Here is a 13,309-nt window from a genome sequence, read left to right as displayed (position 1 = left end):
CAGTGACTGCACCAGCAGAATAGTGAGTGCAGCTCTGGGGTATAATACAGGACGTAACTCAGGATCAGTAATGTATGTACACAGTGACTGCACCAGCAGAATAGTGAGTGCAGCTCTAGAGTATAATACAGGATGTAACTCAGGATCAGTAATGTAATGTATGTACACAGTGACTGCACCAGCAGAATAGTGAGTACAGCTCTGGAGTATAATACAGGATGTAACTCAGGATCAGTAATGTAATGTATGTACACAGTGACTGCACCAGCAGAATAGTGAGTGCAGCTCTGGGGTATAATACAGGATGTAACTCAGGATCAGTAATGTAATGTATGTACACAGTGACTGCACCAGCAGAATAGTGAGTGCAGCTCTGGGGTATAATACAGGACGTAACTCAGGATCAGTAATGTAATGTATGTACACAGTGACTGCACCAGCAGAATAGTGAGTGCAGCTCTGGGGTATAATACAGGATGCAACTCAGGATCAGTAATGTAATGTATGTACACAGTGACTGCACCAGCAGAATAGTGAGTGCATCTCTGGAGTATAATACAGGATGTAACTCAGGATCAGTAATGTAATGTATGTACACAGTGACTGCACCAGCAGAATAGTGAGTGCAGCTCTAGAGTATAATACAGGATGTAACTCAGGATCAGTAATGTATGTACACAGTGACTGCACCAGCAGAATAGTGAGTGCAGCTCTGAAGTATAATACAGGATGTAACTCAGGATCAGTACTGTAATGTATGTACACAGTGACTGCACCAGCAGACTAGTGAGTGCAGCTCTGGAGTATAACACAGGACGTAACTCAGGATCAGTAATGTAATGTATGTACACAGTGACTGCACCAGCAGAATAGTGAGTGCAGCTCTGGGGTATAATACAGGACGTAACTCAGGATCAGTAATGTAATGTATGTACACAGTGACTGCACCAGCAGAATAGTGAGTGCAGCTCTGGGGTATAATACAGGACGTAACTCAGGATCAGTAATGTAATGTATGTACACAGTGACTGCACCAGCAGAATAGTGAGTGCAGCTCTGGGGTATAATACAGGACGTAACTCAGGATCTGTAATGTAATGTATGTACACAGTGACTGCACCAGCAGAATAGTGAGTGCAGCTCTGGGGTATAATACAGGATGCAACTCAGGATCAGTAATGTAATGTATGTACACAGTGACTGCACCAGCAGAATAGTGAGTGCAGCTCTAGAGTATAATACAGGATGTAACTCAGGATCAGTAATGTAATGTATGTACACAGTGACTGCACCAGCAGAATAGTGAGCGCAGCTCTGGGGTATAATACAGGATGTAACTAGGATCAGTAATGTAATGTATGTACACAGTGACTGCAGCAGCAGAATAGTGAGCGCAGCTCTGGAGCATAATACAGGAGGTAACTCAGGAACAGTAATGTAATGTATGTACACAGTGACTGCACCAGCAGAATAGTGAGTGCAGCTCTGGGGTATAATACAGGATGTAACTCAGGATCAGTAATGTAATGTATGTACACAATGACTGCACCAGCAGAATAGTGAGTGCTGCTCTGGGGTATAATACAGGATGTAGCTCAGGATCAGTGTTGTAATGTATGTACACAGTGACTGCACCAGAAGAATAGTGAGTGCAGCTCTGGAGTATAATACAGGATGTAACTCAGGATCAGTACAGGATCAGTAATGTATGTACACAGTGACTGCACCAGCAGAATAGTGAGTGCAGCTCTGGAGTATAATACAGGAGGTAACTCAGGATCAGTAATGTAATGTATGTACACAGTGACTGCACCAGCAGAATAGTGAGCGCAGCTCTGGGGTATAATACAGGATGTAACTCAGGATCAGTAATGTAATGTATGTACACAGTGACTGCACCAGCAGAATAGTGAGTGCAGCTCTAGAGTATAATACAGGATGTAACTCAGGATCAGTAATGTAATGTATGTACACAGTGACTGCACCAGCAGAATAGTGAGTGCAGCTCTAGAGTATAATACAGGATGTAACTCAGGATCAGTAATGTAATGTATGTACACAGTGACTGCACCAGCAGAATAGTGAGCGCAGCTCTGGGGTATAATACAGGATGTAACTAGGATCAGTAATGTAATGTATGTACACAGTGACTGCAGCAGCAGAATAGTGAGCGCAGCTCTGGAGCATAATACAGGAGGTAACTCAGGATCAGTAATGTAATGTATGTACACAGTGACTGCACCAGCAGAATAGAGAGTGCAGCTCTGGAGTATAATACAGGATGTAACTCAGGATCAGTAATGTAATGTATGTACACAGTGACTGCACCAGCAGAATAGAGAGTGCAGCTCTGGAGTATAATACAGGATGTAACTCAGGATCAGTAATGTAATGTATGTACACAGTGACTGCACCAGCAGAATAGTAAGTGCAGCTCTGGGGTGTAATACAGGATGTAACTCAGGATCAGTAATGTATGTACACAGTGACTGCACCAGCAGAATAGTGAGTGCAGCTCTACAGTAAAATGACACAGATTTCACTTTATGCTGATAACAGCAGAACATTTATTGGTTGGATAATTATAAAATAAAGATCTGTAAAATCATCTCTTCTGTTATAATTTCCTAAAGAAATATTAATACAAAATCACAATTCACAATCCTGTATCAAAGTCCATAATGTAATAAATCAGACATTTACTAATGGTTCAGATAACTTTATATCTACATTACTGTGCTGTGGGATAGTCTGTGCAAACCCAGGACGGCTGCATAAGATAACAGTAGATGGCGTCACTGAACCCCAATAATCATATTCCTAGTACAAGATGCTGCTCACCGTTCACCCTCTGGGATCCCCACGGATCTGGAGAAAGAAGGGGCCGCAGCGCTCTCTCCCCTGAACTGTTGTACCCCAGGCAGGTGCTGTGAAGCGTCTCCTCTGCAGAGGATAGACTGGGATGGAGGCAGAGCGCTGCAGATCCGTCCATTCTCAGGTCCTGGAGATCAGATCCCTGACCATCATTTATTGATCCTAACACTATGTCCTGTCTCACTACCTCTTTAATTGTAGTTACACCTTATTTCAGGTTATATTATCATAGTACTGTGCCTCGGGAATACTGATCAATTCAGTGCAGATGAAATAAAAAAAATCTAATTAATTAATTTACTAATATTTAGCTCATTTCAATAGTGCATACAAAATGTCTAAAAACATCTAAACCTTCATGTGTGCCATATATATGTGTTATTTACTACAAATATAAATAGGAAATATAATGTACTGCAGTGCTCATTATTGTCCACTAGATGTCACTATATCAAACTATTGACTAAAACAGAACTGTCTCACTTTACAGCCTGCAGTGAAACGGAAGAATACTTCTAGAAGGGATTGTAGATTCACTAATTATATATCTAATTATTGCAGTACTCACCATTGTCCACTAGATGTCAGTATATAAGGTTATAGCCTAAAACAGAACAGTCTCACTTTACAGCCTACAGTGAAACAGAATTATTTCTTAAAACAGTGCAGATTATAATTATTGCAGTGCTCATTATTGTCCACTAGATGTCAGATTAGGCTATAAACTAAAGAGAACCACCTCCCTTTACAGCCTGCAGTGAAACGGAATAATATCACTAGAAGGGAATGTAGACATGGAATCGCTGCGGTGCCCATGACAGTACTGTGCTCACATACATGTATATGGCTCGTCGATATGTTTGGCTCCGGCTTGCAATAATTACTGCTCTTATTTGTTGGGTTTTGCTTGTGCTGAAAACACAAATCAATGGTCACGGCGGCTCATACGGTAAATAAGAGCATAGAAGCCATTATAATAGAACACAGGATGAAAACATTAAAGAGGCTCTCTAGGAAAACTAAAGCCTATCAGTATCCTATGTGTAGGGGGGAGTCCGACCTGCTGATTAAAGGGCTGCATCTCCTACACTCATTACCAACCACAGCGCCAAACTTTTAGTAGTGGTCATCCATGGTACTGCAACCTGGGACACAATAGTCCCATTCCAGTTACAGGGACTGAGCTGCTGTGAAAAATGGGATAAGGCTTCGATACACCACTAATGTAAGGTGAGGATCTGACCATTCCTCCAACAAGGTCCAATCCGGTCCTCCATGGGAGCCAGTCTCCCCTTCACGTCCGGCATCCTGTGCGCCTCCTAGACCGCAAGATGTCACATGACATCTACTGACTAGGCCTCACGTGACCTCATGATATCAAGGGTCCAAGGAAAGCGCCAGAAGCACCCAGTGTGCCAAGAAAAGTGAAGACCAGCTGCCACGGATGACCGGATTGTACCACGGACCAGGACAGCACAAATCAAATTGCCCAGATAAGGTGTTATCTGAGCATGCTCAGGTGCTAACCGAGTGACTTCTGGGTGGTTGAAAAATATGTTTGAGCCCCTGTGGCTGTTCAACAGCCACAACACATACAGGGATTTCCTAACAAACAGGATGTTGAACAGCCGCAAGACATGCAGCCGCGGGGATTCGAACATATTTTTCAAGCACGGTAAAGTCACTCGATTAGCACCCGAGCATGCTCAGATAACACCTCATCTGAGCGCGTTCGCTCATCACTATTGGCTTTAGTTGGAATTCCCCTTTAACATTCATAACAATTAAAGTCATATAAATGTCTCTCCTTCCAAAACACTCTTTGATGTTGTCAGTTGGAATGCTATTGTTCTGAGGTATCAGCCACTTACACAAGTTCAAAGCCACGTTTTTATACACCAACCGGTCTCTGAGAGCCATTCGCCGGATCGGAGTGGAGCTGAAGTACCTTACACAGCCACAATTAAGTAGGTGGCGCTGTGTCTTTAACTGAAGTGAACCGGCTGCAGTTTTTTTTAAAAGGAGCTGTGTGAATTCAGCCTAAAAGGGTTTCTTCAATTATGTAAATCAGAAGGCCTGTAATTAGGATTACTAGGGGTCCAACCCCCAGAGATGATACATTCATGACTAATCCGAAGGAAATGCCTCAATCTTAACATTCGGCCGTCTCGACTAATCCTAAAAGTCAGGGAGTCAATTTACGTAAAAATTTTCAGCTCTGGGTCTAAAAAAAAAGGTTGGTGCTCGATGTGCATGGAAGTCTAAGATCCGACTATTAAAAGATGAAAATGACTTGTCGGGGCTCTCTCCACCTGCAAAGTTGGATCCATTTCCCGACCTCGTCACCCTTCTCTCCTTTAAGGGAGGCTTTTCATAAAGCTGGCACTTAGCTGGGCCTGCAGGGCCATCTGGTCGAATGTCCTGCTCTTGGTCTGCTCTCGGATTTTATCTCGCATGTGGAAGGAGGCCCTGGCGATCTTCTTCCCCTCCTGGACGGTGGCTTCCTTCTCCTTGAGGAGCTTATCACTTTTCCGGTCTTTGATCCTGATCTGATGCGCTATTTGTTTGCGTTGGTTTTCTTCGTCTTCTTCCAGTTTTTGTTTTAGGATCTGGTGGGCTTTCTCCTTGACGATGTTCAGTTCATGCGTCCGCTCGGATTTACTCTGTAGACTTTTTCCCAAGGAGTCTTTCGCCTGTCGAGTCTTTTGGTTGCTTATCTGGAGCAGCATCTTCTTGTGATTTATTTGCTCTTTTTCCTGCCGTTCTGCCCGGAGTTTCGCCATGACGATCATCGCTTCTTCTCTAGACGCTTTATTTTGGATTTCCTTAAGACGTTCCTCCTGGATCTGCTCGTATATATCCTGGAACCTGCGCTCCTTCTGCCGCATGGACATCCTCTTAGACAGCTCCTCAGCTTTCACCTGGTTGTCCGCCACCTCCTTCAGCCGAGAATGTCGAAGTTTTTCATAATCATTCTTGATTTGGATGTTTTTCTTGTCCTGAAGGTCTTTGATCATCTTAGCCTTGAAGGCTTGCAGCATCCTTTCCTCAAGTAGACGCCCGCCAGTTTCTCTGATGTCTTGCTGTCGCCTCTTCGACTGTAGATCTTCTTGCACTTTCTTCATGCCATCTTTGAGAAGAATCCTCTCTTCAGGAGTCAACATCTTCCAATCCTTGTTATTCTGAGCAGTCAGATAACGGACGGCATCAAGTTGCCAATCGAGCTTAGAGCTTCTCGGGCTTCGTCTATGGTTCTGTGGTCGATCTGTCCAGTCGCGTTTGATCAGAGCATCTCGGATCACTTTCTCTTTGCTCCGGAGGTCGTCCCAGGCTTGCTGGGCTTGTAGCTTCCTCTGCTTTGCCATCTCCTCCTCTTGGTGTTTGAGTAACATCAGGGCGGCGATCTTCTTATCTCTATAGGGCACGGATACCTTGATTTCTTTTCCTACCTTACGGGTAAGATGGCGGATTTGCTCTTCCTGGTAAACCAGGTTTCCATGGCTCATGCTTCTTCGCATATCTCCTTCACCTCTGTGGCCCGTGGTTGCGGGGTTTGGGGAGGTAGCAAAGTTGTAGGAGTCCCAACGATTTGGAGAAGTAACAAGGTTGTAGGGGTCCCAGCGGCTCGGAGAGGAAGCCAAGGTGTAGGGGTCCCGGCGGCTGGTGGTTCTTGTGACCTCCAAGTAGTCCCAGTGATCTGGGGAAGTTGTGGTGCCTCGGTGGTTCCAGGGCTTATGGGCTGTGATGTCTCGGTGATGCCACAGCTTATGGGTTATGGGGTCTCTGTTCTGGGTTCTGGTGTCTCGGTGGCTCGGGGTTGAGTGGTCTTGCTGGTCCCGAGGACTATGGATTGCAGGGTCTTGATGGTTCCAGGGGTTCTGTGAGGTGGAGTCTTTGGGGTCCCAGGGATTATGGATTGTGGGGTCTTGGTAGTGCTGGATTGTGGGGTCTCTGTGATTCGGGGGATTCTGTCCTGTGGGGTCTCTGTGGTTCTGGGTAGAGTGGTCTTGCTGGTCCCGGGGACTATGGATTGCAGGGTCTTGATGGTTTCGGTTTGTGGGGTCTCTGTGATTCAGGGAATTCTGACCTGCGGGGTCTCTGTGGTTCTGTGCATTGGAGGTTGTGGGGTCTTTGTGATTCCGGGTTGCGGGGTCTCGGGGGTCCTGACAGGCAGTGGAGGGCTGAACATGCTGCTCCTGGCTCCTAGCACTTTCCATCAGACTTTTCCTCAGCTCCTGGCACTGCCTCATCTTCCTCTGCCTCTCCATCTCATGAGCCTCATACATCTCTCTGACCTCATGACTGGAGGCCCCGGGCTTTTCGTCCCTCACCTCTCCATAGGACTTGTGCAGCAAATCCACAGGCCGCACTCCAAGCCGAGCACAGGCCTCGAGAGAGTGGGGGCTGGTGAGTACATACCGGCTGTCACCACCGTCCTCGAAATTAGTCAGGTCTAGATGCAGAGAGGGAGATCGTCTGCCGCCCTCCATCACCGCTCGGTCCCCTGTTACTACGACGCCTCAAACGGTTGCCCGGGGTGATAAGGCGACCGTAGGAAGCTTTACTGACGTATGTGGGATACACGTTTGAAAGGCACAGCGCGCCCTCTAGTGGAAGTTGCTAAGAGCGTCGCTTTGGGTGAAGCCTTACTGCGCTTGCGTACAAGTAGATTTTCGAACGATAGAGGGAGAAAGTGTTATAGACTACGTGTAACAGTTGTCTTCTACTATGGGTGACGTAGTCGCCGCCATTTTGCGTGTCTCTTTAGGGATTAACGTAGCCAAAGTAATCTTCTTTGTATTTTTTATATTAATTATATCAAAATGGACATTTTTTTTTCAAGATTCATTTTTATCAATGCAAATACAGCATTCTCTTGGAGCAGCTGCAATCATAGACTTGAATGACATTAGTTGCCAGAGTGATTTGTGTTCAGTAGGCAAAAGAAGCTTTTCTACATATGCCCCACTCCTAAATACTGACCAGGACCCAGCCGGAGGACCCTCATTACCAGTGTCAGGGCGCCCCCATAAATTATGCCGAAGAGCGCCCTCATTAACAGTGTCTGAAGCTCTTAACCCCTTCATGACCAGAGGTATTTTTGCGTTTTCGTTTTTTGCTCCCCTTCTTCCCAGAGCCATAACTTTCTTTCTTTTTCCACCGCCAATATCGCCATGTGAGGGCTTACTTTTTTGCAAGACGAGTTGTACTTTTGAACGACATCATTGGTTTTACCATGTCGTGTACTAGAAAACAGGAGAAAAAATTCCAAGTGCAGTGAAATTGCAAAAAAAAATGCAATCCCACACTTGTTTTGCTTTTTTGCTAGGTTCACGAAATGCTAAAACTGAGCTGCCATTATGATTCTCCAGGTGATTACGAGTTCAGAGACACCAAACATGTCTAGGTTCTTTTTTTCTCTAAGTGGTGAAAAAAAAATTCCAAAAAATTACGCCACTTTCTGATACCCACAGCGTCTCCATTTTTTTGTGATCTCTTTATTGTTTTATTTTGAATGAGGCAAAAGGGGGGTGATTTGAACTTTTACATATTTTATTTTTTTTTACATTTTTAAAAACATTTTTTTTTTCACTTTTGACATGCTTCAATAGTCTCCATGGGAGACTAGAAGCTGCCATAACCCGATCGGCTCTGCTACATACAGGCGATAATCAGATCACCTGCATGTAGCAGAATACCTCACTTGCTATGAGGGCCGACCACCGGGTGGCGCTCAGAGCAATCCGGCAGTTACAACCATAGAGGTCTCCAGGAGACCTCTGGTTGTCATGCCAACCCATCCGTGATCCACGATCACGTGACAGGGGTCAACGATGTGCGGATTTCCGGCGCGATTGCCGGAAATGCATGTTAAATGCCTCTGTCAGTGATTGACAGTGGCATTTAACAGGATAACAGCTGTGGGAGGATCGCAATTCCTCCCGCGGCTGTTAGTGGCACATGTCAGCTGATCAGATCAGCTGTCATGTGCAGGACACTGTGCAGGGTCTTCGCCGGAGCCTGCACCAAACGGGGAAGCGTCCAATGACTGCTGGATCCGTCATTGGTTGTTAAGGGGTTAAAGGGATAATAATAAATTAGGAAAAAAAGGCTGCTTTCTTTTGCTAGTAAGGCTATGTGTGTATGCTGAGTATTTGCTTCCAGAAATTTCTGCAAGGTTTCTGCATCTCTTGGTAGTAAAAATGCACATTGTTTTGTAATGTAATCTTTTGGTTCAGCACCTTTTTTGTCATTCTGATGTAGTGGCATTGGGGTAATGGGATTAGGGCTTGGTGTCAGCATCTCTCATTTACACCAAGCCTTAGATTTAGTAATGAGGAGATGTCAGCCAGACACCCTCTTTACTAGATCGGTAAGTAAAGAGTTAAATAAACACCCGCACACACACACGCCTATGTAGGACCATTAACAGAATCAACCTACTGGCAGAAATCAGCGTGCACCGCGACACCTGTTCATTTTTACAAAAAAAATGAAAACAAAAATGGCGTGGGCTCCAGCGTAATTTTCATAACCAGCAGAGGGCAAGCTGACAGCTGAGGGCTGATGTTAATATTCTGGGAAAGAGCCAATAGCCATAAAGGTTCCCAGGCTATTAATATCAGCACACAGATGTTTGCTTAGCCTTTACTGGCTAGTTTACAGGGGGATCCTAGAAAAAAAAATGTAGGGTCCCCCTTTAAAATTTAACCAGCAAAGGATAGGCAGACACCTGTGGACTGATATTAACAGCCTAGGAAGGAGCCCCCTCCCAGACTAAAAACATCAGCTCTCAGCTGCCCCAGAAATGGCGCATCCATAAGATGCGCTAATTCTGTCACTTATCCTCGCTCTACCCTCTTGCCCTGGTGTGGTGGCAAGTGGGGTGGTAGTTGGTGGGGTTGATGTAACTTTTATATAGTCAGGTGACATCAAGCCCAGAGGTTAGTAATGGAGAGGCGTCTATAAGAATCTCCCATTACTAACCCCATAGTGATATAAAAACACACACTCAGAATAAAGTCCTTTAATTGAAATAATGACACAGACTCCTTTATTGAATCTAAATTAAACCGTACGTCATCGCGCAATGCAGTGACGCCATTGTCTCCTGTAAATCAATTAAAATAATAAACCACAATATTCCTCACCTATCAGGTGAGAAGAAAATAATCCATAACGTCCCACGACGATCCTGATGGCTTTGAGAGCAGTTACTGATGTTACACACAGACACAGGATGTAATCACTCCCGCAGTGTGTAGCACTGAGCTGCCAAGAGAGAGGTCACACATGTTCATCAGCTCCAGTGATCGCATGGCATCAGCTGATGAACTCTATTACCTTTGTGTGCAGCCTGAGGCTGGCTAGAGCAGTCACATCTCCCGATGTGACTGTTCAACAAGTGAGATCGCTGTGGGACACTCTGGATTACGTGGACTATGGCGGATAGGAGAGTATATGGTTGTTAATTATTTTTGATTGTTTACAGGGGACAAGGGCTTCGGGGATTTGTTTTTAGGTAAGTATAATGTGTTTTTTATTTTTATCTGAATATGTATTTAATTATTTCAGATGTTTTATTTATTTATTTATTTTTTTAAGTTTGAGCACAGGCGCCGGCTGTCGAGAGACTACTCCCATCAGCGGTCCTGTATTAACTGTTACCAGTGACAGTAGACGTAGACTGATTGGAGTAATAGTCTCTCATCAGTAGATGTCTGCTGACCTGTGGTAAGCTTTTTACTGCGAGTCACAGTGACATCTGCGGGGTCAAGCTAACATTTGATAGCATGACCCCGCAGCGCTCTGACCGTCGGTACCATTACCACCGATCAGAACCGATGCGCTGGTGTTTCCCACGCTGTCATACAGAAGACAGCATTGGAAACACCATAGGAAGTCCATAAAAACGCAAGCAAAAAACTCAGCAAATCCACAAACATTTTTATACCTGTGTTTTTGCTTCGGATTTGACTGACTCAATTGAAATCAATGGGTGAAAAAAGCTAAAAATCCGCACAAAGAATTGACATGCTGCAGAAAAAACGCACTGCAAATACTCAAAGGAAAATTACTGATCATTTGCACAACAATTCAGGATTCTCATTGAATCAACAATTTTGTTGAAACAGAAGGGGTGTACGGACACCTGACGGGATGTGTGCGGATACCTGTCGGGAGGTGTACAGGTAAATGCCGAGACGTGTATGGACACCTGTCGGGAGGTGTACAAATAAATGCTGAGACGTGTATGGACACCTGTTGGGATATGTACAGGTAAATGCCGAGACGTGTATGGACACCTGTTGAGATGTGTACAGGTACATGCCGAGACGTGTATGGACACCTGTTGGGATGTCTACAGGTAAATGCCGAGACGTGTATGGACACCTGTTGAGATGTGTACAGGTAAATGCAGAGACGTGTATGGACACCTGTTGAGATGTGTACAGGTAAATGCCGAGACGTGTATGGACACCTGTTGAGATGTGTACAGGTAAACGCCGAGACGTGTATGAACACCTGTCGGGATGTGTACAGGTAAATGCCGAGACGTGTATGGACACCTGTCGGGATGTGTACAGGTAAATGCCGAGACGTGTATGGACATCTGTCGGGATGTGTACAGGTAAATGCCGAGACGTGTATGGACATCTGTTGGGATGTGTACAGGTAAATGCCGAGATGTGTATGGACACCTGTCGGGATGTGTACAGGTAAATGCCGAGACGTGTATGGACACCTGTCGAGATGTGTACAGGTAGATGCTGGGACGTGTATGGACACCTGTCGGGATTTGTACAGGTAGATGTCGGGACGTGTATGGACACCTGTCGGGATTTGTACAGGTAGATGTCGGGACGTGTACGGATACCAGTTGGGATGTGTACAGGTAGATGCCGGGACCTGTATGGATACCAGTTGGGATGTGTACAGGTAGATGCCGGGACCTGTATGGATACCAGTTGGGATGTGTACAGGTAGATGCCGGGACCTGTATGGATACCAGTTGGGATGTGTACAGGTAGATGTCTTAATTTGTACGGATACCAGTCGGGATGTGTACAGGTAGATGCCGGAACCTGTACGGATACCAGTCGGGATGTGTACAGGTAGATGCCGGGACCTGTACGGATACCAGTCGGGATGTGTACAGGTAGATGCCGGGACCTGTACGGATACCAGTCGGGATGTGTACAGGTAGATGCCGGAACCTGTACGGATACCAGTCGGGATGTGTACAGGTAGATGCCGGAACCTGTACGGATACCAGTCGGGATGTGTACAGGTAGATGCCGGGACCTGTATGGATACCAGTTGGGATGTGTACAGGTAGATGCCGGGACCTGTATGGATACCAGTTGGGATGTGTACAGGTAGATGTCTTAATTTGTACGGATACCAGTCGGGATGTGTACAGGTAGATGCCGGGACCTGTATGGATACCAGTTGGGATGTGTACAGGTAGATGCCGGGACCTGTACGGATACCAGTTGGGATGTGTACAGGTAGATGTCTTAATTTGTACGGATACCAGTCGGGATGTGTACAGGTAGATGCCGGAACCTGTACGGATACCAGTTGGGATGTGTACAGGTAGATGCCGGGACCTGTACAGATACCAGTCGGGATGTGTACAGGTAGATGCCGGAACCTGTACGGATACCAGTTGGGATGTGTACAGGTAGATGCCGGGATGTGTATGGATACCTGCTGGGGTATCTCTGGTTACCTGCCGGGACGCCTACAGAGAGATGCTGGGAAATGTACAGTTACCTGCAGCCTCATCTTTCAAGGTCATACCCACACAAAAAGGAGTAGCTATTGTTTACCCTGTTCGGAGTCATCTGAATTTCTGCAATGAAACCTATTATTGAATATAAGTGGGGAAACACATCAGTACAGGTGCCGACATACCCAGAGTTGTGGGATCTGTATCTTCACTCCAGGACGAGTTAATGGGAGCATCTTTTGTCTTATTTCCATACACTATGATTGTATTACCACCAGGCTCATTCTGTTATTTTTAGTGATTAGCTGACCTCATTTCTGTATCTCTCCCTGGTACTGTTGTATTGTGTTTATTTTAGGGTCTTCATAGAGTTTTGGTTTTTTAGAGGCAGCCATTGGGGAGCGGGGGTGCCAAACTCCACAGTTAGTAACGGATACGATTATGAGGTTCTTGACAGGGAGCGACCCCATTGAGATCCGGAGGCCGGGTGTACGGAGGCAGCTGAAGACCTGATTAACATTAACACCAGGGGTGGGTTTTTTTTAGCGTCTTTAGTATTTTATTTAGATATTTTATGGGATCACAAATTGATGCTGATTTTCATCTGCAGAAGAAATTTTACAACAGCACATCCGGAACGTGCAAACGTACCCCAACAATGTACAACAGGGAGATCCCTGTCGTGAAGGAACCATCTCA

The 13,309-nt window shown here is 45.5% G+C and overlaps 1 protein-coding gene across 1 annotated transcript; it reads right to left on the bottom strand.

Annotated features, from left to right (window-relative positions):
* Positions 1 to 2,523: 2,523 nt before the first annotated feature.
* On the bottom strand, positions 2,524 to 7,462 carry CCDC185 (coiled-coil domain containing 185). The gene has a single exon (XM_077282203.1). The coding sequence runs from the start codon at positions 7,362 to 7,364 to the stop codon at positions 5,232 to 5,234; it is 2,133 nt and encodes a 710-aa protein (XP_077138318.1). The 5' UTR covers positions 7,365 to 7,462; the 3' UTR covers positions 2,524 to 5,231.
* Between the last annotated feature and the right edge of the window lie 5,847 nt (positions 7,463 to 13,309).

The sequence above is a fragment of the Ranitomeya variabilis genome, chromosome 2 (assembly GCF_051348905.1).
Source record: "Ranitomeya variabilis isolate aRanVar5 chromosome 2, aRanVar5.hap1, whole genome shotgun sequence".
NCBI classification, from domain to species: Eukaryota; Metazoa; Chordata; class Amphibia; order Anura; family Dendrobatidae; genus Ranitomeya; species Ranitomeya variabilis.
Note: the sequence above shows the minus strand (reverse complement) of the source record. Positions and strands in the feature narration are given on the sequence as shown.

Excerpts from the sequence above, each read along its gene's own strand:
- CCDC185 (XM_077282203.1), bottom strand. The coding sequence starts at position 7,364 with ATGGAGGGCGGCAGACGATCTCCCTCTCTGCATCTAGACCTGACTAAT.